Here is a 24,929-nt window from a genome sequence, read left to right on the forward strand (position 1 = left end):
ATGAGTTCACTGTACTAAAATGGCCCCCACAGTCACCAGATCTCAACCCAATTGAGCATCTTTGGGATGTGGTGGAACGGGAGCTTCGTGCCCTGGATGTGCATCCCACAAATCTCCATCAACTGCAAAACGCTATGCTATCAATATGGGCCAACATTTCTAAAGAATGCTTTCAGCACCTTGTTGAATCAACGCCACGTAAGGCAGTTCTAAAGGCGAAAGGGGGTTAAACACAGTTTTTGTATGGTGTTCCTAATAATCCTTTAGGTGAGTGTATAAGAGTACTGCCCCACTGACAGATTGGGATTATTTTTTCTGACAACTGTAGCCATTTCAGAGGGCTTAAAATCTGCATCTTATGTTTTCGTTTGAAATTTGGCTCCCCCTGTGATGTCAGAAGGGGATAACACTGCCCCTTAATCTGTACTATCCAACCACGACACTGTCATTTAGGCCCTGTCCCAAATGGCGCACTTCATGTAGACTTTCGGTCTCGTGGCCTTAAATTGCGCGTGCTCGCTTAGTCTATGAGTATGCATGGTGTCCATCTGTCATTTTTATGCGTGTGCTCATCAGTGCCTCCTTTGCCCCCTTGATGTGGTCTTCAGCGAAGCCCACACTGCAGCAGGCTTCACACACTTTACCAACCCAGAAGTCCTTGCAAAATAGCAGTCAGACCAATCAGAAGGGAGGAGTTCAGACTGACGGCAACTTCTCTACCTATTTCCGGCGTGACGCTCAAGTCTGTCCCAAAATACGACTCCAGTGCACCCTCGTAGACTCGCATCAAGGGTCCCTAAAGTCTGCACATGATGACGTCATCAAAGTGTGGACTCTGAGGAGGACCACAAGTCCGGAGTGTGCCATTTGGGACAGGGATCAAATAATTTGCATTTTAAAGGACGGCACATTTTTGCTCGCACCTACAAAGTGGCAATTTTAACATTTTATAATAAATTATCTATTTTAACAAAAATTTCACATACTGTGAGGACACTAAATATTTATATAACATCTTAAAAAAGTCTTGTGAAATGTCCCCTTTAATGCTAACACATAAAATGCTTAATTCATGCAGTTGTAATTTCGAAACAGTGTCCCAACGTTTATACCAATGCGAGATACTTTGCCCCATTGACTTCTATTATAAGGGCATTACAGTTTTTGCTAGTTCTGTTGTTATCAATAGCATATTTTTAATTAATAAATATTACATTTTATTCAAACTACAGGCTCTTTTTGAAATGAGTGTAATATCAAACAACAATGAAACAGTATAAATGTGCCATATTTTTCATCAAAACATCTCCAGAGACATTTTCTAGAATGACAACAGACAAAATCGCTCCGCTTTTTTGTTTTATTCTTCGAGTGCGTTTGTTGATCAACGTGTGTGCAAACACAATTTCGTAAACCTTAGTGAGAAAACACTTTGAGAGCACACCAGGACAGAAAACAGCCAATATCGAACCGAGTCATACATCAAGATTTGTTTTCTCTGAAATGACAAAAATGCACAGTGACAGTTTGTTAAACCTTTGATTTTAACAACTGCTCAAACAGAAATTGGACCGGACGATCACTCCATCTTACTAGATATCTAACAACAACAGATATCTCCAACTATCTGGTCTGACCTTACTTTTGCTGGGAGACACCTTGTTATGCTGTCAATCATTCGATGTGTTGCTGAATATTCCTGCGCTGTTTTGACCCAGAGATCACATTATTAAACTCCATTTGCTGAAAAACAGGTGTACATTCGTAGTAAAGTAGCTTTCAGGACTACTTATAAACAGTAGCTGGGTGTCACACGGTTATTAGTTCCAGAAAATGACAGTAATAATCTCAGTAATTTTCTCGTTGGGGTGCTAAGATCCATCTATTTTATCCAGGATGACAGATATAATCTACATCAAAAGCAGAAGAAATTTGTTGTGACACCATCCGTCAAGGTTCCAGTCGGACTAGCTTAACGTCTTTTTGCTTAACGGTGCACACCGAAATTGTAAATGAGCCAGAGTCAAGACGGCGATACCAGCCGTACATTATCAACACCTTTAACGATGAATAATCAATCAACAATATGTCAGGGACATAAAAGTCGTCCAACTGAGAAGACATTGACATGCACATTCTGGCCAAAGTAGAGTTTGATGCACTGCATATGACTTTGAAGGCCGAACACATCAGTACTTATTCCTTTGGCACATTGTTTTTCACATTTTTGTAATGTCTCGTCTTTGTCCCATTCCCAGATGATAAAATACAAACACAGTTACCAAATACCACAAACAATACAACACAACAACACATTTATAAAAACAAATGAACCTGTCACAAATTGTGCTGTACTTGCATAACCATGCGTTGTGATGCAAAAGCATTTTTCCGTTAGTCTTGTTGAAAAATGACACAATGTACACAAGTGCTTCCCTTAATCTCCAGGTGATACATTACACTAACATGAAAACGGTGTAACCTGATCTCAGTGGCCTGCTCACACCACTCTTCTGTCTCTCCGGCAAAGTATTTTTTTAAAGGACCTCCTGAAGTCATTATTGAAGATTGTGTAAATAATTGGATTGAGTGAGCTGTTGCAATAGCCAAACCAGAAGAAAAACTTGAAAAGGGTCATTGGCACGCAGCAGTCGCAAAACGCCGTCAGCGTGTAGGTAAAGAAAAACGGGAACCAGCAGATGACGAACACGCCTATAACTACGGCCAGGACGAAGGTGAAGCGCTTTTCCCGGTTTTGGCGGCCTTTCCACCTGCTGGTCTTGATGGTCTGGCAGGCCTCTAGCTTCTCGATGTTGTCATCCGGTTTAATCTGGCTCAGTTTGGTTTTGCCCTTGCAGCCTTTCTTTTTGAGCGAACAAGGGTTGGAGACCTTGTGGTCGGAAGATGAGGATTCTTCCATGTCCACGCCGTTTATTTCACCCTTGTCATCTGCGCCATTCGGGTCCCTGTTGAGCATCTCATGGGGGTCCTTTTCATCTTTCTTATCCTTTTTCCTCCGGTCCCCAGGGGGTTCCCTAGTCCTCTTCTTGGCGATCTGGTAGATTCGGATGTACACGAGCACCATGATGATGCAGGGTAGAAAAAATGAGCCGATGGAGGACGAAACGATGTACCATTTTTCTCGATTGATCTCACAGAAGGATCCCTCTTCCTTCTCCATGGTAATGAGGGGCGGGAAGGAGATGACGGCGGCAATGACCCAAACGACGAAAATGATGCGCTTGATCCGTTGCGGCGTGCGCTTGAGGTTGTACTCGATGGCTTGCGTGATTGACCAGTACCTGTCCAAACTGATGGCACACAGGTGAGCGATCGAGGCCGTGCAAAAGAGAACGTCCAGGGCGAGGTAGATCTCGCACCACACCTGCCCGAAAGCCCAGTATCCCATCAGCTCATTGGCTAACGAGAAAGGCATCACCAAAGTGGCCACCAATATATCAGCTGACGCCAGTGAGACCAGGAACAAGTTTTGGGGAGCCCTGAGAGCTCGGCTCGTGAAGACGGCGATGATCACCAGGACGTTGCCGAAGACGATGAGGAGGATGAGGAGACCCACGAGGACGCTCAGAGAAAGGGCCACCAGGAGGGTGTAGGGCGGTCCGCCACTGTCCGTCCCATTGGTCACGTTGTCACACCCCATTGTTGAGAATCAGTTTTTTCCTCTCACAATTGAAATGTTTTTAAGGATTTCCATATTAGTGAAAGAATCTTTGCATTAGACAAAAATGACATCTAAAATACAAAAGAAGAGGAATTTATTGATATTACGTAATTATAATCATAATAATGAGTACAATACAACTTGTAAATATGACACTATTATACACTAACTGTAGAAAGTAAAGGAGGAACGGATCTTACCTTGGTGAGAAAAAAAATACTGCGACGCACAAACTTATCAAGCCATTCAAACAAACCCAATACAGTTTTTAACTTCTCCTCTTGTCTTTCTCAAGTCGGTGAATGTCTTAAAAAAAACTGCTCGACTATTTTCTCGCAAGCGCGTTATGACAGCGCTTCATCATCAGCGCTCCGCTCAGCGGTGCGCGCGCTGGATCTGGCTCACCTCGCGCACGGAGCTAATAGAGCCGTAATCATATTACCCGCTGTGAGCGCGCGGCGTGCGTGAGAGGCACACCGGAGAGTGTGCGCGCGCTCTTGTTCCAAATGACTTCCCATACGCTGCGCGTTGCCACGCCCTCTGTCTGATAACACCAGCCTGCGTTGCTAAGCAGCGGGCGAGCGAGGCGCGGTGGAAACGCCGAAAGCCAAGTTAAAACGTCTTGTTATCAGTGATCGAGACTGGTTTAAATCAGTTCATCTGTTTAAGTGCTCATATGTTTAGGAGAGAATAAACTTAAAGGGATTGACTATGAGTGGTTAATAAGTAGTTAACGTTACGTGATTGACGGAAAGTTGTGGCCAGTCAAACAAAAACCTTTATATAGTGGGCATTTTTACTTATGTCTAGTTTATTTTAAAGTCAATTTTGGTAGAGGGGCACAACTAAACACACACAATACATATTTACTATTAGACTTTTACTCATTTTATTTCAGGAACAGAAATGTGCATTAGATATAAAGGCAAACATGATAAGTCTTTATTTAGTGAGGACAAGTAAAATGTCCTGATATTTCTATTTTGTTGTCGATTTTGGATGTCGTGATATTTAATGATGTCATGATATTTTATGTCGTATTTTTGTCAGTAATGGTTTTAAAGGAGTAGTCCACTTTAAAAATGGGGCCCATTGACTTACCACCGTATTTTTTTTACTACTAGTCAATGACCCCATCTTTAAAGTGGACTAGTCCTTTAACACTTAAAACCTGCACACACGTTTTACCATGGAAGATATGATTGACCAAAAATATTGTAATTTGAGAGATTTTGAATGAAATCCTTTTATCTAACTTGACACACCATACATTTAAAATACTACATTTTGTATATTTTTGGTATTTAATATTGTAAACTGTTAGTAATTTTGGGTTCGTTAGACTAGTCCTAGACTAAAATAAATATGAGATATGTCAAAACTGAAAACAACTTGCACTAACATATCTTAAAGTACATCAGTGCCCAATGTTTTGGGCACACAAGTGATGTTTTTAGTAACGCATGTTTGTTAAAACTGTTATATTTCCTAATTAACCTTAGGCTTAGTTCTGGTTTAGGCTTAGTGGTGTTTTCGAACCTAACAATGAACATGTTTTTTGTACAGTTTATCAGTTTACTATAGTTAATACTACAGATTAGAATACTTTTAGTAAGCTATACATTAACAGGGTGTAGTATTTACTATTATATAGGCTACAGTATGCTTACAATTTATTATAGTAAATTCTAAAATATACCCCCCATATTTTTATAGTTGCTCAAGGTTATGAAATGTTACGTAGCCTCATTATTAATATAAAACACACACGCAGTATACATCTAGATTAATCTCATACAAGATAAAAGTAATTTTTTGCATAACATATGAGTTTGTGCTTTGTGTAATTATTATGTATATATAAATACACACACATTCATGTATGTATTTAAGAAACATTCACAAGTGTAAATATATTTATTTATATTTTTATATATTCTATAATATATATAAAAAACGTTATATAAATAAAACATTTCTTAAATATATATATATGTATGTATGTATGTATGTATGTGTGTGTTTAAATATACATAATATTTACACACAGCACAAACTCAAATATTATGCAAAAAATTAATTTTCTTTTGTATGAGATTGAAGTAGATTAATCTATGCTCAGCCCTATATTTTTATATATAGTATAAATTATATCAAAATATCAAAAAATGTAAATGTTTCTAAAATACATGCATACATATTTGTGTATTTATATATATCAAATAATTATACACACACACACACACACACATACATACTTAAAAATGATAATGATGGTAATGATGATTATGATAATAAATAATAATAACTTAAGTTTATTAGTATTATTGTTACTATTGTTGTTTTTATTATTATTGGGACTTTCATCATTTGGTAGCTATCTATTATCTATTACAAGACTTTCATGACGTTTTATGACAGAAAGCACATTTTCTGATATTACATGATATTTGGAGCTCCAGCGATATTTGTAAACATAACTGAGTTACAAGATAGTTTATCTGGTGGCAGACTAAATAGATAATGAAAAGGAATTGTGTTAACCCTGATTATGGGTGATCAATCACGACTGTCAATGAAAAGAGCCGAGAGCAAGAAGCAATGAACCAGCGACACCTACTGGAAAAATAAATAAATGTACTCTCTGTATTTACTGTCAGGGACAAGGCTATAAAATATAAAAAATCCTGGATTTGTACAGATTTACTACAATTAAAAACTTAAATACAGGCTAATGTTATTAGAACAAAAAATCTTTCATTAATATTAAATCATTTTTGTTAAAAAAATTTTAATGAATGGATGCATTTATTTATTTGTTTTTTTTAGGTGTGTACCAGTCAAAAATGTTGACATTATTATTATTTTTCACATTTTATAATAATAGTCATGAAAGCTATGAAATAAGCTAATTAGCCTGCTGTGATGTGGATTGAAAACAATGTGTGGCTGGTCAGAGATGAGCAAATGTGACATTTGTAAGGCAGTCAAATGAACATTTATTTGAAGAATGCTTATCAAAGCAAAGACTTGACTGACTGAAGAGGGTCCTGTTACTCATTTGGGCTGAGTTAAAAAGAAAGAAACCAAGAGATTCACCTTTAAGGCCGTTCTTCTGAAGAGAAAGTAATGTTAAACATGTCTGCACATCACTTGAAACCCTATGAATCGTAAAAATAAAAACATTTTGCAGTTACGAAAGAGCAACATGTTTCGTACTTATTTTTACATCCCTGCCCCACCCAGACAATTATATGAATTTTAAAAAAGGGGGGTAAAAACAAAAGAAAATTAACATGCTTGTTTCCTATACATAGCAAGGCAAAAAAGCAGGAAACACATTCCTACAAAAATGATCATGAATATGAACTTCATTGATACAGTTTTTCTATGACCTAAATGCACAGACAATAGAAAAATAAACAAACCCTTAAGCTCCAATCATGTGTGGATTCACCAGAATGTTACAAGATCAAAATCAAAATCACCACCCCAACCGTGCTGTCACTATTCGTCATCATTTTTTACTACTACATTCCTGGTTTGGGAACGCTCTCATCCGAAGTTTTTCCACTTAAAAATCAGCCCCACGCCCCTGCATAAATGGCACATAAATGCTTTATAAAATCAAAACCGTAAATGGAACACGTCACAATGTCGTGTCCCTAATGCACGTCTCACTTGAAGTATTCAAAAGGCATTTATTGTCACATAATAATTCCATTTTGTTAACATCTAACTATTCCCTCGCACTCACATTCACGCACGCACGCACAAAAAAAAAGGAAAATGTACAGTTCTAAGCTTTTATACAAAACCAGGAATGCAATGCCTCTGGTGTATAATTAAGCATGAACAGAGAAAGCCCTTTTTACAACGTTTGTTTTTTTCCATTTTCTAGTTATTATTCAGCGTCTGCATCAGGCGCCAGATATGCACCGTATTGGCCGAACAGATCCGGAGGGGTTTCATCTGTAGCAGAACGTCTGTGCTGGTAGAACCGTCCCCGGGAGCCCAGTCCGTAACATCTCGTCCGGGTCGGTTCTTTTACAGCATTACGTTTTTAGGAGGTCCATAAAGCAGCAACAGGTTCTGCTGGTTGATAAAAAGCAGCAATTCGTGTCCGTTTTCGTGCCCCCACTATTGTGAAGTGCCTCTATGAGAGCCGCGAGTCTTTACACTGCTGCCAGCGATATAAACGAAAGGTGAGGGAAAGAAAAAATTAACACAAAAGACATTTGGCTTGATAAAATAGAAGTGGAGTAAATGTACAGTCACTCGATATAATACTAAACCAAAAGAAAATACATTTTTACTTGAACGATTCCACATTTAAAATAAAAGTATAATCAAAACATAATGGGTCTTACTATCAATCAATACTTGATGATTTGCACCATTTCAAAGGATACCTGTGATATGAAATTTAAATATACAGAAACACAAACTAGTCAGAAAAGTTGAAATCAAAACATTTAATAAAGAGAGAATTATCGCCTTAAAAAGAATGAGTTAACATTTAAATTTGCTGATGCAAACGTTTTCATTCGTTGTTATAAAATATACAGGATAGACAATAAAATAAAAGATAAAATACTTTGGAAAAAATAATAATAATAATAAAAATGCCCCATCCATTCGTTTAATTGGTAACGTGAAAAATCGTGACCCTTTTACTTGAGGTGGATGCCAAATATCAGTACAAAGTGCATTAAAAGCAGCAGCATAAGAGTGACGGTGAATGAAACTAAATCTGGTGACCACATCGAGGGTCCGTGTCCTGAAAAAAACGCTGAAATATTAATATTAATAGTAGGTAAAGATCAAAATCGGTCCGAGAAATCCTTCGAATGGGTGTTTTGGCATTCCTCACAGTAAATGTGGGCCTGATATGCACCTGATATGTAGATGCAAACCGATAGGACACAACACTGTAGATATGGCGAACAAGTGAACGATCAGGGACTTCACGTACACTCCCGACTCCTTTAAACTCACAAACTCAGCACTAGTTTGTTGTCAATTCTCGATTCGGTTACGCTGCATTGTTTGGTTCCTATATCACCTTGTTACGATTGGCTGTGAATTAAGCAACTTTAGGCGTAGCAATGTGTCTTAGCTTGACATTAAAGAGGAATGAATGTTGAAAAAAGGGAGTGAGGAAGTAATCAACGATTATTACAAAATGATAAGGAATTACTGAATAAATTATGCTTTAGTAAATTCATTCATTTTGTATTAAAACCTCTTGGATAATTATGTTCAGACACAAACTACCCAACTGCACTGGATAGGCACAATTTCTATAATATTAATAATAATAAAAAAAATCAACACAAAATTTGTTCACTGCTTCCAAACAGGTCCTCTGTACAATAAAAATCTTTTGGTTGTGGGACAAGATTTCTGTCTAAACAAAAAATAAAATAAATAAAAAAATAAAAACGAACAGAAAAATAATACAAAGAAACAACTAACATACAGTATGGCGGCAGCAGCAGCAAAAATGTTGTTTTTCAAAAATGATGTTGAAAAACGGTTTGTTTTTGCATACGACTGTTTTTCCTGGCGCCAAGAACCCCTATAAATGACTTTCAAGAAATTGGCAAAATGATTGAAACATTTTAAGAGCTCTTTTCTCAGAATCACTAATGATGAATCATTAATTTTGGCAACAGAAGTCTAGACGTTGTGTTCTACTCGACTGTGTAAAGGGGACCTAACTGGCTAGGATTCCTCCATTTGGAACCAAGTTACGCAGTTTCCTGTCCAAGATATAATGGTGTCGATGTCTTTGAAGATAACGTCGACTAGCGATTCTGTTTTTCCTCTTTTTTTGGATTTGTTTATACAGTGTGTGAGCCTCGAGCAGGACCATTTCAGACCATGGCACGGTAGGGTCCCTGCATCTTGAGGAACTGGATGATGAATGAAGGGCCCCCAGCGACAATCTGGGGTGGGAGGTGGCTGAGTGGGCAGTTCTCTATGCTCATGATGGACAGCTTACTGCATAGGGCCAGCTCAAATGGCAGACTGTGCAGGTTAGGGTTGTCGTTTAGGTACAGGTCCTCAAGGTTCTCCAGTGTACCTGTGGTAAGAGAAAAGACAAAACCTATGGTGAGCTTCATACAGGCATGAAGGTGTTTGTGGGAAGAAGTGACATCATACCGATTTCCTCAGGTAGGTGCTGCAGTAGGTTCTCTCCCAAGCCCAGGTATGTCAGGTTGGTCAAATGACCGATCCCTCTTGGCAAAGTGGTCAGCTGATTATTGGTCAACACAAGTTTCTGTAAAGAAAACATGAAACGTGCAAAGAAAACATGAAATGTGACAGTAAGTTTCAGAGCATCAAATCGGTCTCAGTCCAGATCAGAATCTTATCAGGGTCACTCCGGATCTGTATCAAATCAGAGTCACTCCGGATCAGAATCTCATGAAGAGTCACTCCAGATCAGAATCTTATCAGGGTCACTCCAGATCTGAATCTTATCAAGAGTCACTCCAGATCTGAATCTTATCAAGAGTCACTCCAGATCTGAATCTTATCAAGAGTCACTCCAGATCTGAATCTTATTAAGAGTCACTCCAGATCAGAATCTTATCAGGGTCACTCCAGATCTGAATCTTATCAAGAGTCACTCCAGATCTGAATCTTATCAGGGTCACTCCAGATCTGAATCTTATCAAGAGTCACTCCAGATCTGAATCTTATCAGGGTCACTCCAGATCTGTATCAAATCAGAGTCACTCCGGATCAGAATCTCATAAAGAGTCACTCCAGATCAGAATCTTATCAGGGTCACTCCGGATCTGAATCTTATCAAGAGTCACTCCAGATCTGAATCTTATCAAGAGTCACTCCAGATCTGAATCTTATTAAGAGTCACTCCAGATCTGTATCTTATCAGAGTGACTCTAGATCAGAATCTTATCAGAGTCACTTCAGATCTGTATCAAATCAGTCACTTAAGATCAGAATCTTATTAAGAATCACTCCAGATATGTCTCAAACCAGAGTCACTCCAGATCAGAATCTTATTAAGAATCACTCCAGATATGTATCAAACCAGAGTCACTCCAGATCAGAATCTTAGGGTCTCTCCGGATCTGTATCAAGTCAGAGTCACTCCGGATCAGAATCTCATTTAGAGTCACTCCAGATCTGAATCTTTTCAGGGTCACTCCGGATCTGTTTTAAATCAGAGTCACTCCGGATCAGAATCTTATTAGAGTCACTCCAGATCTGTATCTTATCAGAGTCACTCCGGATCAGAATCTTATTAGAGTCACTCCAGATCTGTATCTTATCAGAGTCACTCCAGATCTGTATCAAATCAGTCTCACTCCAGATCAGAATATTATCAGACTTACTTCAGATCAGAATCTTATTAGAGTCACTCCAGATCAGACTCTTATCAGGGTCACTCCGGATCTGTTCTAAATCAGAGTCACTCCAGATCAAAATCTTATTAGTCACTCCAGATCTGTATCTTATCAGAGTCACTCCAGATCAGAATCTTATCAGGGTCACTCTGGATCTGTTTTAAATCAGAGTCACTCCAGATCAGAATCTTAGAGTCACTCCAGATCTGTATCAAACCAGTCTCACTCCAGATCAGAATCTTATCAGTCACTCCAGATCAGAATCTTATCAGAGTCACTCCAGATCAGAATCTTATCAGAGTCACTCCAGATCAGAATCTTATCAGAGTCACTTAAGATTATAATCTTATCAGAGTAACTTCAGATATGTATCAAACCAGAGTCACTCCAGATCAGAATCTTATCAGACTCACTCCAGATCTGTATCAAATCAGAGTCCCTCCAGATATGTATCAAACCAGAGTCACTCCAGATGTATATCCTATTAAAAGCCACTCCAGATCAGAATCTAATCAGAGTCACTCCAGGTCTGAATCAAATTAAGAGTCACTCCAGATCTGAATAAAACCAGAGTCACTCCAGGTCTGAATAAAATTAAAGTCACTCCAGATCTGTATCAAACCAGAGTCACTCAAGATCTGATATTATCAGGGTCACTCCAGATCTGAATCAAATCAGGGTCACTCCAGATCTGAATCAAATCAGAGTCACTCCAGATCTGAATCAAATCAGAGTCACTCCAGATCTGAATCAAATCAGAGTCACATCAGATCCAATCCTTCCTCATGAACATACATAAGTTCTGTTTCACAATATTCTAGCCACAATGATCTCACAATGCTTGAATTCTTGATGTTGCATAAAGACACCAAATTGAAAACAAGAGTACCTAGGCCTTGTGCACTAATAGTGTGGGGTGTGTGAGCAGCTCTCTTTGCATTTTAAAGCATTTCAAATCAGTCGGTTATGAGCTATACAACAGTATGCTGCCTTAGGAAACTGCTAATGTAGATAACTGATGCAGATTATTATGGATTGCACTGCAGTAAATGTCCTACCTGTAGATCCTTAAGGTAGGCAATCTCATTTGGGAGAGACTCCAGTTTGTTCTCCTCCAGGTCAAGCTCTCGTAGTTTCCGTAAACTCCCAATCCCATGAGGCAACTTTTTCAAGAGATTGTTGGACAATATGAGAACCTAAAAGAAAACAGTGAGTTAAAATAATGATCCTGAACAACATGAGCCCCTATATGACAATATGTTGTGAATGAACGTGTAAGAATGAGCTTGCACACAAAACAAAACAACCGGAAAGTCTTGTAATACCAAGTTATCCTTTACAATACAGAATAGTACGCCACCTCTAAAGACACAAGGCCGCAGATATCCTCTGGAATCTTGGTGAGCTGGTTTGTTGCCAGGTTCAGCTCCACCATGCTGGTCCACGTCCCAAAATCCAGTGGAAGAGATGTTAGCTGGTTGTCCTATAAAATTGAAAGAAAGGTTATAATATAATAATCTAGAACGTGGGTCTCCAACTCTGTTCCCTGTTCCTGGAGGGCACCTGTCCTGCTTATTTTAGTTCCAACCTTACTCAAACACACCTGTGTCTAATTTTTAGGTAGCCCTGACCAACTTGATTAGCAGGTTCAGGTGTGTTTGGGGCTGGAGCTGTCAGCAGGACAAGTGCCCTTCAGAAACAAAGTTGGAGACACATGATCTCAAGAAACTTGCTTTTACCTTCATGTTGAGCTTGCTGAGCACTTTTGCTCTAGAGAAGATGCCAAAAGGGATTTTGTTGATACGGTTGTGCTCCATGTTGAGAGAGTAGATGGTGGAGAACTGGGAAGGGCCGCCCACTGGATAAGACTGGAAACAGTTTCGTGCCAGCGTCAGACTCGTCAGGTTGACCAAGCTTGAGAGAAGCCCCTGTGGAGCATCAGATTTGATGTTATACATAAAAGATATGAATGAACACACAATATAAGATTTAAATTCAAGGCAAGCCCCTCTGGTAACACAGAGATGTTGTTGTTTTCAAGGTTAAGCTCCTCCAGTTCTCGGCACTTTGCTAAGGATCGAGGGATTGCGGATAGACGGTTGTACCTCAGGCCCAACCGGTTTATACTTGACAGGTTACCTGAAACGTGAAGGAACGTGATGAACACAAACTCTACAGATATGACTGATGGTCTAGATCAGTGTTTCTCAATCCTGGTCCTCGAGTACCCCCTTCCAGAAAGTTATAGATGTCTCCTTATCTAACACACCTGATTTTACTCAACAGCTTGTTAGGGTGACATGTTATCCATTCTGAAAGGAGACTGATTAGTTGATTCATGTTTTTTAAATGTGGTGAGTTCTAAAAGTTGCTGGAAGGGGGTACTCGAGGACCAGGACTGGGAAACACCGATCTAGATCCAAATGTCCAACAGCTGTCAACGTAAAATAAGTTCCAAGCTACCTATAGACTCAGGTAGGTCAAGAAGTTCATTGTGCTGCAGGTCGAGGTTTGTGATCTGTGTGCAATTGCCGATCTCTTTAGGAAGGTGCTCTAACTGGTTGTGTGCTACATCCAGCGTAATCAGGTTACATAGTTCACCTATAAAATAACCAAAAAACTATATTTTTCATTTATTACTGGACACAGCAGAAACAGACTCACTGTAAAAGTTTAAGGAAAAGTTTGTCATTGTTTACTCTTCTAAATCTTCATATTTACTTATTTTCATATGAACTTTTGAGTTTGCTTAAACTAGGGCTCTCAAATTGCATTTGCATGTATGCCTGACACAAAAACAGGACTAAAGCATCATACAAACTATTATTATAGTGCTTTCCTTTTGTCCTATGTTGGCGTCCATGCCAACTGTCTTTCATTGTATAATTTATGCCAGCGTGACCATTCTGCTAAATTAATAACTGCCTGTCATACAGGTTTCAACAACATGAGGGTGAATGACAGAATTATCACTTTGGGTTACCTATTCCTTATTTCGAATTTAATTTATAGTATTAAGCGACAGGTCACTCACCGATCTCCGCGGGCAGCTGTTTAATCTTGTTCTCTCGGATGCTGAGCATGGTAAGTTTGGACAGGTTCTTGATGTCTTTCTCTACGGTGGTGATGCGGTTAAAGCGCAGGTAGAGCGTGGTGAGAGAGGCGACGCGGTAGACCACGGCAGGAATCTCCCGCAGTTTGTTATGTCGTAGGTCAAGCATACGCAACTTCTTTAGGTTGTCCAGAGAGTCGGGCAGGCTGGTGAGAGAGTTCTCGCTGAGCGCTAGCGTCACCAGCCCTGACAGACAGCCCAACTCTGGCGGGAGACTCTGTAGTTTGTTGCTGTACAGGTACAGCTCGGTTAGCTGGGTTAGCTCCTTGATGGAAGAGGGCAACAGATGGATGGATCTCTTGGACAGGTCCAGACGCATCGAGTTCTCCTCGCGGCACTTGTTCAGCTCCTTGATGACCTCCGCATTGCTGGATTTTTTGCGGGTGCTGGGCGGCGGGTTGGGACGCTTTATCGTGCTATCCAAGGTGAAGGCCACGGCGGGCGAAGCGCCGCTTGTGTCCTTCTTACCATCTTTGGCATCTTTCCCTTTGGTTTTGGATTTCCCTTCGGCTTTGGGTTCCCTCTCCTTAGAGTCTTTATCTTTGCCCAAAGTGCTGCTCATGGCGAAAGCCCCTCAGCCCAATGGCACATGGGACCCTCAGTCTCTCTCGCTTTCTCTCTCGACTATTTTGTTCGTTGTTCAGGGGCAGCTCTGGTGTTGAACCAAAGGGAAGGGGCTGTTATATCTGTCTGTGCTCATACATACCTGTGTGTTCATTCACTAGTGTTGGTGGGCCGAGACAGTCTGTACTCCTAAAGGGCTTAAAACTCCATTGGGGAAATGCGTGTTTGCTGTAGTCGATGTGGCGAGGAGGCCAGCAGCCTCATGCTTGTTCACTCTTTCCCTCAGCTGGGCTAGAGCTCTTGTACACAGATATGTTGCCAGGATTCATATCCTTGGGCTGTTAACAATCAAACAAACAAAAGACAAAAAGTTTAGTTTGGACGTGCATTGTACAGAAGGAAATCTCAGCATTTATAACCTCGGTATGGCTCGGATTACAGCAATGGAGATGAAATTATTCTTCAAATTTAGGATGTGAAAAATGTATTTAAGCGCTTCCCTAATGGTGAAGGCCTAATTTCGTCATTACCGCATTTGATCTGCTAACCAGCATACAGTTCCTTCCTGTATGTTTACACCACAAGCCATTTCAGAAAGATGAAACATGAAATCACTTTGGCCATTTGAGGCAATTAAGTACAATTAAATCCCACATATTTTTTCTGTTATGCATCAGACATATAGAGTTTGTAGGCTTCTCATTTGTCAACAAGCTTCAAATTGAATTGAAATAGTAACGTGAGATCATTTGAAAGTATGGATGTCAAAAAAAAAAACTATACATCAGTAACAGGTTGATACTAAAATCACTTTCTTCTCTACAGTACAGGTTCCACTAGGTGTTTGCCAAAACTGTCATGCCCAAGTACTGCCCTAGTGTTCAAGCCATTACGAAATTTACACTACATTTTTATGTAGGTGATCAGCTGCTCTTGTCAGCTAGTATATAGGCCTAGTAGGCTTTATGCATTCATGCATTTTGCATTACTGCATTTGCCAGTGCAAGGAATACATATTATTTTTGAAATTATTAAGTTGCATATGTGCAATGAGATCTCATTATTCTTTTTGGTTTCCAAAACCATGGATAAGCAAATCTTCACGATATGATAATCGTACATGTTAATATCATGATGTACAGCCATACCGGTATACCGTTACAACCCTATGCGCATCCATATAAACCAAGCACTTCACAAATTTTGGTAAATATAGATGGCTACATAACACAGTCTGTTAATAGTTGTAAAGTTTTCTGAACTTTTCCCCCAACATTTTCCCGAGGTGGTACGAAAAAGTATTGGGTACTACGTACTGCACCCAATGGAAAAGCTCCCAAAAGTAAGCTGACACAGCCTGGGAAAGGTTAATGCCGCAGGGAATAACTTTAGGAGTGCTCTTCAAAGCTCAGGCATCCCGCAGGTCAGAAGACCTTTAGGGCTAAAGAATCAAGCTTCAGTACAATACTATTACTAGTAATAAAGCAACATTATGTAACATTATATCTAGCATGATGCTTGAGTAGACTGTTGTTGGTGGTTTCTTTGCAAGCTAAAACAACCACATCCCAGCCCCAAGTCTCTATGACTTTATTCATACAGCACACAAATCTGATAAAGATCTGATCTTTAAGACTGACTGTCCACACTGTCATTTTGCAAGTGATAAAACTCAAGCTGCTGATATAACAAGCAATATCTGGTACATAAAAAAATCAGTTGCTGTCGTAATTATGGAAGCATCGGCACGGTGCCCAGAGACTTTACGGCACACAAGGTTAAGTGTTAAACTTTGGGTTACCTACAGAACTTTAACAAGTTGGGCAGTGGTCTATGAAGGATTGACAAAATCTGTGCTGATTTTAAAGTAAAATCCAACACAGAATTCAACATGATGAACTGGAGCTGTAAGTAGGGCTGTCACAATGATTAAATAATCGTCTCATCGCGATTGTTTGACCTCATTGCGATGATTTAAGATCACCACAATGATTTCACATCTCTCTAAAAACACAAGGGGGAGCTGCAGCGCCTGTATACATAAGACAGTATCAAATGGCACATTGAAAAGCCATTTAATACAGTGGAAAAAACAGCATTCAAAGAAATGATGCAAAACTTTGATAAGCAGTATAAACTGCCAGGTAAAACATACATTTCTAAAACAGCAATTCCATCTTAGGGAAGTGAAGGATGTTATTCTTAAAGATCTGTAAGGAATTACATTTTTTTTGCAGCCACTACACACATGTGGTCCAGTACTAATATGACTTCTGGTATAGTCCGATTATTTTAAATTGCACTTTTATTATCGGTTGTTTTTCAGATACTTTTTCAGATTTTGAAAGATATATTCATTAAATAATTACTTTTTAAAGGCGGAGTGCACAATGTTTGAAAAACGTTTGGAAAAGAAGACGGGCCGACTACCAAAACACACTTATAGCCAATCAGCAGTAAGGAGCGTGTCTACTAACCGACATCCTTGCCGGGTTGTGTATGTGTGGAACTGGTCTTTTAAAAGAAGGTCCAGATTCTATTAGGGTAAGGGCTTGTTTGTTTAGGTGATTTCAAATATCAACATTGGCTTTCAAACATTGTGCACTCCGCCTTTAAATATGTGTTGTGTATACATTTTTACTGCCAGGTAAACCTTGCAAAAGATTTAATTTAAATAATCACAACGTGTGAAAATTATTTCATGAACAAACAAAAAGCTATGAGAATTAAATGTCAAATTAATAAAATGAACAAATTATCGTCAGAATCGTCAAAGCCCTAAACAGGCAATTAATAGTCATAATCGTCACAATTTATTAAACAATTAACCGTCAGCCAAATTTCATATCCGTGACAGCCCTAGCAGTACGTACTATACTTTTATTGGTTGCAGAAAGAATAATGCGGTTTAAAGGAACAGTATATGTAGGATTGTGGTCAAAACTGGTATTGCAATCACAAAACTTGTGGCTAAAACTGGTACTGCAATCACACAACTGGTGGCCAATGCACAAAATGACAACATAAACATCCGTTGAGGGCTGCAACTTCACTTTTTTAATGACAATATCCTGGCCAGACCACTGTTGTTAGTGATATAAGTATTTGTAATGAAAATAATTTCTTAATGTCTACTGACATACCAGGGCCATTTTATGATTAATTGATATTAATTTCTTACATACTGTTCCTTTAAAATTGTACAATCTATGTAGTGGTTACATCCCACCTATTAGACAGGATAGACAGGGTATAAAGCAATCAATAGGATTGGAGAAAATCACAGCAGAGAAGATTCTGCTGACCTTTCCATATGCAATCAAGCAAAAAGACTCAAATGCATTGTAAACAGGTCACTTTAATGCTAAAATTGCTACATTACAGCAACCCACTAGAGGGCTTTATATCCTGATATGAATCAAAGGACTGTATGTTACCACTGTCAAGTTTAGATTCTATGTTATCTCTTTTAAATTAGATGCAGGAGAGCCCAGCACAACTTACAGCCCTAAATAAGCTCCCCATAAATCCAGAAGCTGCAATATTTTGCAGAAAAGCCACTTGATAAAGTCTCTTTTGAAAAGGAACACTGACTTCGCAGAGCATGTCCGGCATAAGCGAAGAGTAAAACGACCGAATATTACCAGATCAATACCTCGACACACACAGAACCCAAAACAGAAAAGTGAAGCGCTCAGATGCAAAACCCTCTAAGTGCGTCTGACAAGTTTTCTTGTTTAATGTCTTGAAACGGATGACGCGTTTACGTTCGCGCGTACGTTCGTGCACACTTAAAATATAGAGTATACTCCGGGCTTAAGCATTGTTGCAAGTTTTTTAAGTTAGTCTTAAGAAGTAATGAATATGTAATTGCATTTTGTGCGGGAAAATAGAAGATCAAATTAATATGTGATTAGCCAAGACTCATTTATTTGGCCAAATGTAAATGGAACAGTTTTAACAAATCAGCTTTCCAATCAGAGAAGTGACCCGGTGTAAAAAGGCCCTATATTTTCTGCTGTAATGTTAAAAAAAATTCATTGTTAAATAATGTGAAATAAATATAGTAAAAAGGAAATTCTGAAACTGTACCTTAGTGCAATGGTGATAAAATTGGCAAAATAATAGGAAAAAAAACATGTTCAGTTGATCTGTAATCGGCCTTCGGCTGAGTGTTTCATTTTATTGGGCTTCGGACAAGAATTTTCCATTTAGTGCATCCCCAATTGAAATGCCTAATTTTTACAAATTATCAATTTAGTCATTTCATTGGTATTTAACAAATAATACTTACATATTCGGGTGATTCTCGCAAAATTAGACTTATGAGGTGTCATGAAACATTTTGATAAAAGTAAATGCTATCAAAATAAGAAGCATACAGTTACAAATCTCTTCATGTACTATTTTACACATGATTTCAAATCACATCATGCAAACCAATTTTGTTGTTTTTACACATTTAAGATGAAAATTTTCATTACAGCAACGTGTCCATGACTGGATTTGGGTTCTTTGACATGGAAATATTTATAATTAAAAAATCTAAAAAAGAAAAAGCTTCAGTGCATGTAATACTATAAACATTTACAGTAAAGAAACGTGGTATTTGGTGATTATTGGTAAATGTAGAGACAATAATAAGGAATATAAATGTGTCCAATTCCAATTTTCTCATCCTCCGCAAAAATTTTCAATCATTGTTTAAGCCCTCAAGGCACTAACATAAAAAAAAAAATTGTTGGAAGGGACATAATTGACTGTAACACTCAAGATGGTCAGCAGTTCTTATTTTTCTCTCCAGATAAAAGTTTACATTTTGTCTGTCATATAGTACCTAGACAACTTTTTAGTTCTCATTACCGAAACATAAGTTGTAAATGCATATATTTAATGTAATATCAGTTGCGGTAATTATAATTTTTTTATAATGATAATCTAAAAACTGTAAATAATTCTATAGGAAATATTTTTTAAATCCTCTAAAAATAATGGTTATATTAAGTTCAGACCTTAATCTTATATGTACAAAAAAATTGGCTTCAAGGGCTTTTTAAAAATTATGATGCTGGACACCTAAGTCTGGATTTTGTGAGAATCACCCATTCAGTAAACCTTTTACTGTGACATACACGCATTTACTCAATCCTTTTTTTGTGCACTTAAAGGACTTTGCTGAAAAATCGGGATGGTGTTTAACAGATTCTGCCATCAAACTGGTATTCCTGTGAAAAGCAAAAGTATTTGATGAACATCATAAATATACATGCCGAGAGCATTCGGTCAATAATACCAACTCTCATGGCGCAAGAGACTGAAAATGCAGAGAATCCCAATGCCCAAACTGCCAAAGATATTAAACACATATGCACAAACCAACTAACATGTTATTGCACAGTAATACCACCCTTTCCTTTTTTTGGAAAATACTTAAGTGGCTGTATCAGTTTCAGCCAATTGTAGAGTTTGGTCTCTTTAATTCCTGCTGCTTTTGTACATTCACACGGTGTTAAAGACAGGTACCAAATAATGCATGGAAATAAATAATCTGTTAAATTGTTCTAAATTATTTACAAAGTATGTAACTTCATTAAAAGCAAAAATTATCCAGAACAATTTTTACATGTCCATATACAACCCTAGGATTTGTCCTTTTGAACGACATATATTTGCCCTATTTTAAAGGGTCATGAATAATGTTAAGCTCTGCTTTGATTGGCTCTGCGGCTCATGCCAGTAGCTTACATTAGTAATTATGTTGGGGCGTACATCTCGACTGTTACATTACAGTTTGTGTTATGTTGAGTTTGGCCTGTTTTCCAGCAGTCTGCATGAGGTTTATATAAGGAGGTGGAAAACTCATATTATTCATCTATGCCTAGGTAAATACAGTTTTTATAATCTATGGCACCTTTACAAAGTCCTAAGACCATTTCTGATTGTTATAAGTGCTCTGTTGAAATCTGTTTCCTTCTAAGAGCACTAAATGCAATGTCAATTTTCCCCCATTTTTCAGATACTAAAAGAATCATTTGGGGACGCGAATTGTTGGACAATTATTTGAAATACTGTGACCGTCTAACCCATCTGAAGTCTGTGAAAATATAATCTTGATATTAAAACTGACTGGGTAAGACCATGCAAAAGATTGCAATCAATGTGAAATCAATGTAAAACCATACTTTGATGCTCATCATTAGATTAGCCTGGACATCAAAGACAAGGTCACCAACTTTCTATATCAGTTATCTCTTATTAGAAACATGAAACGCACAGAAAAGAATCCAAATAGCTAAATGCAGAAAACCGAAGCCATTCTGGATGCGTGTTGTGGGCGAAGACTGCTGAACAGCACTGTAAGGCAGGGGTCATCCTGCACTACTTTCTTCTAATCTTGCAACCGACTGCAGAAAAACTGCATTCATTTCTAAGCACACACATTTCTTGCATCCTTACATCATCTCTAGAAATTATGCATCTTTTTTCCAATCGAAAATCCTGAAATCAGATGCACGTGAAATCTGCCTTTCTGAATGAAGATCTGAAAATGACTTATTCTGATATACCACACCACAAGAAGGGCTGTGTATACTGGGATGTTGGCTTTATAAAAACAGCCAAACGAATCTACAGAATTCCTTCAATACAAAAAATGCATGATTTATCCATATTAGCAAATATGTCACATTTTATCAGATTAAAGACTTTGCCTGCCCCTCAGTCTTGACTGCACTAACAAACAATAACATAAAGGAGAAAAACAAATATAATGTTACAATTAGCACATCTAGGTATCGATAAAATGTCTAACTTACATAGGTCAATGACAATAAAGAAAAAACTGTATATATGTCAAATTTTGTATGTTATGCTTCAGAAACCCCTAAAGCTATAGTTTATTTACTCAAAGCACATCTACATGTGAAATCAGACGATTAAAGGCAGAAGGAATTTGAGAAGCAGCCTTATCTGATGTGTGAAAGGGTGCAAAGCGTCTGTTTTGCACTAACAAGCTAACAATTCTGGTAAACCACACAAACCCCAAACCTGTCAGACGAACATCAGCTAACACGCCATCTATTATTAAAACAAGTGTAAACCATCTTGGCCCGCTGGCTTCGTCGTGATATATGACATTATTAACAGACATTCTGGTTAAGAAAATCTCTAAGGTAGCATTAGCCACCCTTCAGCTGTGGCTAGCAAGCTAACAGCATTAGCGCTGCGCGAGACCGTCATAAAAAATCAACACAAAACTAAAATGTCACTTTATAATTCTCACCAAACGCTAACACGTCGGAGTAAGCGGTCTCATATTGACGAGGAGCTGTTACAATCCCGGTAGTTAAGGGCGTGAAAGTCCGCTCTTCTTGTCAGACGGGCCCGCTGTGGAAAACAAACTGTCATCCGCCAAACGGCATTCGTAGCAGCTCGAGCTCGAAGCGGGAAGAGCTCGATCCGCAGCGAGTGCGTGCGCGTGCGTGCGTGTGTTCGCTCGCTCGTGCGTGAACGCGCGGCAGCAGTCGTGCTTTTCAGTCTGTTAAACTGACAGTGATAAAGGTGTATTTATTTGTGTTTTATCTTCTCCTTTATTGCTGCATATGTAGTTCACTTTAATTGTTTTTAGTATAAATATCCCTGCGCTATAATTAGACAACACGCGCTGGGAATGTCAAAAATGTTAACAATCGTTCCAGTAAAGCTTTGTTGACTGTCTCTATATGACCATTTTGGGACAAAATTACTCTTTTGTTTACAGCCGGGTGACGCGCAGACGCGTTCCCCAACTATAATATTCCTTCGCGGTGCATTTAACGTTATTTGTTTTATCCTATTCTTACTAAACATTTTAGTTAGCTTATGGAAAATGTATAAAAAGAAAATATTTTTTTACACACACACACACACACACGCACACACACACACAACCACACACACACACATAGAGATCAGCGGCCATTCCGGGACTGAACAAAAGAGTGCATTGAAACCCCCTGAACGCGCACAGCGCCGCATCAATCGTGCTCGACCGCCGAGCGTGAACGTTTACCGGGCCGAATATAAACCCCGAAGTGCTGTAATATGATTCAGAGCCGCGTACAGCAGTAAAAGTGCTTTACCTTCAGAGGTGTGACTCCGCCATCCTTGTTTCCTCCTCCTTTTCAGCAGTGCTGCTGCAGCTCGCGCTCCCCTCCCCAGCGCGCGTCACACGCACGCATACAGACGCGTCACGAGACTTCTGGCTGGAGCTCCCTTGTATTTTTGTTTTGGAAATATTGGACGGCCCTAGGTGCGATCGGTAAGGAGAGTGGCGTTCTAGAGGTCAGAACAAATTGAGTAAATAAATCAGGCTTGCACGTGCTGTAATAAACGTCCAATAATGTGTAATTACTTAATAATGACTAAATTAGCGAAATTAAATGATTTACAACTAGACTGTAATTTACAACATACAAATAGGTTTCGTTGATCAAACTGACATGCTCAAATGTGAGCAGGTGAAATATTGACTGGATATATTTTTCAGGAGATTTATCATTTTATGGCAAGAATTTCATGTTGGATAACTGATTTCATATTTAATACAGTTTATACCAAACATAAAATCAAATGTCCAGAAACTTATTTTCAGTGACCAATATAATTTTATCGCAAACATACTAAAACATTTTATGCATATGCATACATAAAAGTACAACACATTTGAATTAAAATGTATTAATAATAGTAGAACTTAAATCATTCAGTATTTAAAATATTGTAGAGTTTCTGTGAAAATAAATGAAGACGTAAACGTCTATTGCTAACATTTTAATGTAAACATAAGTTTGAATTTCCTCGCAATATGAATACGATACGTGGAGATTAAAAAAAAAGTTTAATTATCTATATCATTATTATTTTTCTGTTTTAATTTATCACAACGTTAGTAGCACGTCAGTGGCACGAGGCGGCAGCATCGGCTCGCCTGTCTCGCGAGAGTGACGCATGTAGAAGAAGCTGGACCGGAAGTGTACATAATACAAGCTGATGCGATAAACGGTAAATCCTTAACAGCTATATATTTTGTGTTTTTATATTTATTTACTGCTTATTATTACTATACGCCCATAGCAAGGTGCTTATCGTGCAAGGGGACTGGTGTATCCTTTGGGTTGTTGTTATTAATCGACAAGCTCTCTTTGTATTGTAAACAACGTACGTAAATATCACGAAATACGTCATATTAAATCTTAAATTGTAAAAAGAATATTATATTTTGTTTCAGCAACATGAATATTTCACAACAGTACATATAAGTATTGCAAATGAATGTTCTTTTATGTCTTGTGTGTTTTGGGGTCAAATGTCAAATTCAGTTGCGTAAGTTTCACAAAAATATCCAAAAGTCTTATGCTGCATAATAATAAACCTGTCCTTGCAGTACATTAACAGATACCCAAGCACAATGCCTGAAGTCAAATCAATGTTTAGAGAGGTTCTGCCTAAACAAGGTGAGTATTTCAACTTTAAAGACTTTAACTATAGGTGCTTTGTTTTGCACAGGTGTGCAACAGTGCATTAGGGTGGAGCTTTCCTACCTCACCCTTACGCAGACAACATGTTGTCAAGATAAAGAAAAAGCTGAAAAACAACTCTGGCCAGCTATCAAACATAAGCCATTCATAGCACACCCACTTCTTTGTGTATCCTAAAACATGCACCATATGAGGGTTATGTGCATGTATTTTTGGTAGATTTAAATACTCTGCCAATAGCTAGGCTATATATTTCCAAAAAATGACCCATCATTTCACCTAAACCTAATTCTTTCTATGTATTTGCATAAACTCATCCGACATAATGTTAAGACCATTCTGAGAATATATAACCTTGAGATCTTAAATAGTGACTGAGTAAGGTCATATCAAAATTACATGTACTCCCATTTTCTGCAGGTCAGCTTTGCATGGAGAACGTGCCCACCATGGTCCTATGCAAACCCAAGCTTCTACCTCTGAAATCTGTGACGCTGGAGAAACTGGAAAAGATGCAGAAGGAAACCCAGGAGATTATAAAACAACAAGAACTAGCTTTAAGAGAACAGCAACAGCTTGAAGCTGAGTAGGATACACTTCTAGGGAATGAAGTGCACACTACCATTACAACCTAATATCAGCACATATCACTTATGTAGTCAGTCATGCAA

General features: G+C 38.5%; 2 protein-coding genes and 1 long non-coding RNA gene across 4 annotated transcripts; 1 reads left to right on the forward strand and 2 right to left on the reverse strand.

Moving 5' to 3' along the window:
* Positions 1-1,346: 1,346 nt before the first annotated feature.
* On the reverse strand, positions 1,347-4,697 carry adra2a (adrenoceptor alpha 2A). The gene is made up of 2 exons (XM_055218524.2): positions 3,883-4,697; positions 1,347-3,753 (listed from the first exon to the last, which is right to left on the reverse strand). Exon 2 carries the CDS (start codon positions 3,659-3,661, stop codon positions 2,501-2,503), a length of 1,161 nt encoding a protein of 386 aa, XP_055074499.2. The 5' UTR covers positions 3,662-3,753; positions 3,883-4,697; the 3' UTR covers positions 1,347-2,500.
* Positions 4,698-7,363: 2,666 nt separating this feature from the next.
* shoc2 (SHOC2 leucine rich repeat scaffold protein) lies at positions 7,364-22,997 on the reverse strand. 2 transcript variants are annotated; one of them, XM_073862129.1, is made up of 9 exons: positions 22,861-22,997; positions 14,099-15,078; positions 13,528-13,665; positions 13,067-13,203; positions 12,804-12,986; positions 12,425-12,547; positions 12,123-12,260; positions 9,851-9,968; positions 7,364-9,770 (listed from the first exon to the last, which is right to left on the reverse strand). In XM_073862129.1, the coding sequence occupies exons 2-9, from the start codon at positions 14,736-14,738 to the stop codon at positions 9,562-9,564; spliced, it is 1,686 nt and encodes a 561-aa protein (XP_073718230.1). In that variant the 5' UTR covers positions 14,739-15,078; positions 22,861-22,997; the 3' UTR covers positions 7,364-9,561. The 2 variants fall into 2 exon arrangements, with proteins under 2 accessions (XP_073718230.1, XP_073718229.1); XM_073862128.1 differs by lacking the exon at positions 22,861-22,997 and adding an exon at positions 22,023-22,223.
* Positions 22,924-24,190, forward strand: LOC129452722 (uncharacterized). The gene is made up of 3 exons (XR_008647223.2): positions 22,924-23,062; positions 23,671-23,782; positions 24,165-24,190. It is a non-coding gene; the product is annotated as an uncharacterized lncRNA (long non-coding RNA).
* The last annotated feature ends 739 nt before the right edge of the window (positions 24,191-24,929 follow it).

Source organism: Misgurnus anguillicaudatus, chromosome 23, assembly GCF_027580225.2.
Source record: "Misgurnus anguillicaudatus chromosome 23, ASM2758022v2, whole genome shotgun sequence".
NCBI lineage: Eukaryota > Metazoa > Chordata > Actinopteri > Cypriniformes > Cobitidae > Misgurnus > Misgurnus anguillicaudatus.

Bases quoted from the DNA above. Each gene is read 5' to 3' on its own strand.
- adra2a (XM_055218524.2), bottom strand. From the start codon at position 3,661: ATGGGGTGTGACAACGTGACCAATGGGACGGACAGTGGCGGACCGCCC.
- shoc2 (XM_073862129.1), bottom strand. From the start codon at position 14,738: ATGAGCAGCACTTTGGGCAAAGATAAAGACTCTAAGGAGAGGGAACCC. The intron at 12,987-13,066 runs GCCTTGAATTTA...CCACAGGGGCTT, and splicing joins CTGTGTTACCAGAGGGGCTT to CTCTCAAGCTTGGTCAACCT. The intron at 12,548-12,803 runs GTAAAAGCAAGT...TCAATTTTATAG, and splicing joins TCAGCAAGCTCAACATGAAG to GACAACCAGCTAACATCTCT.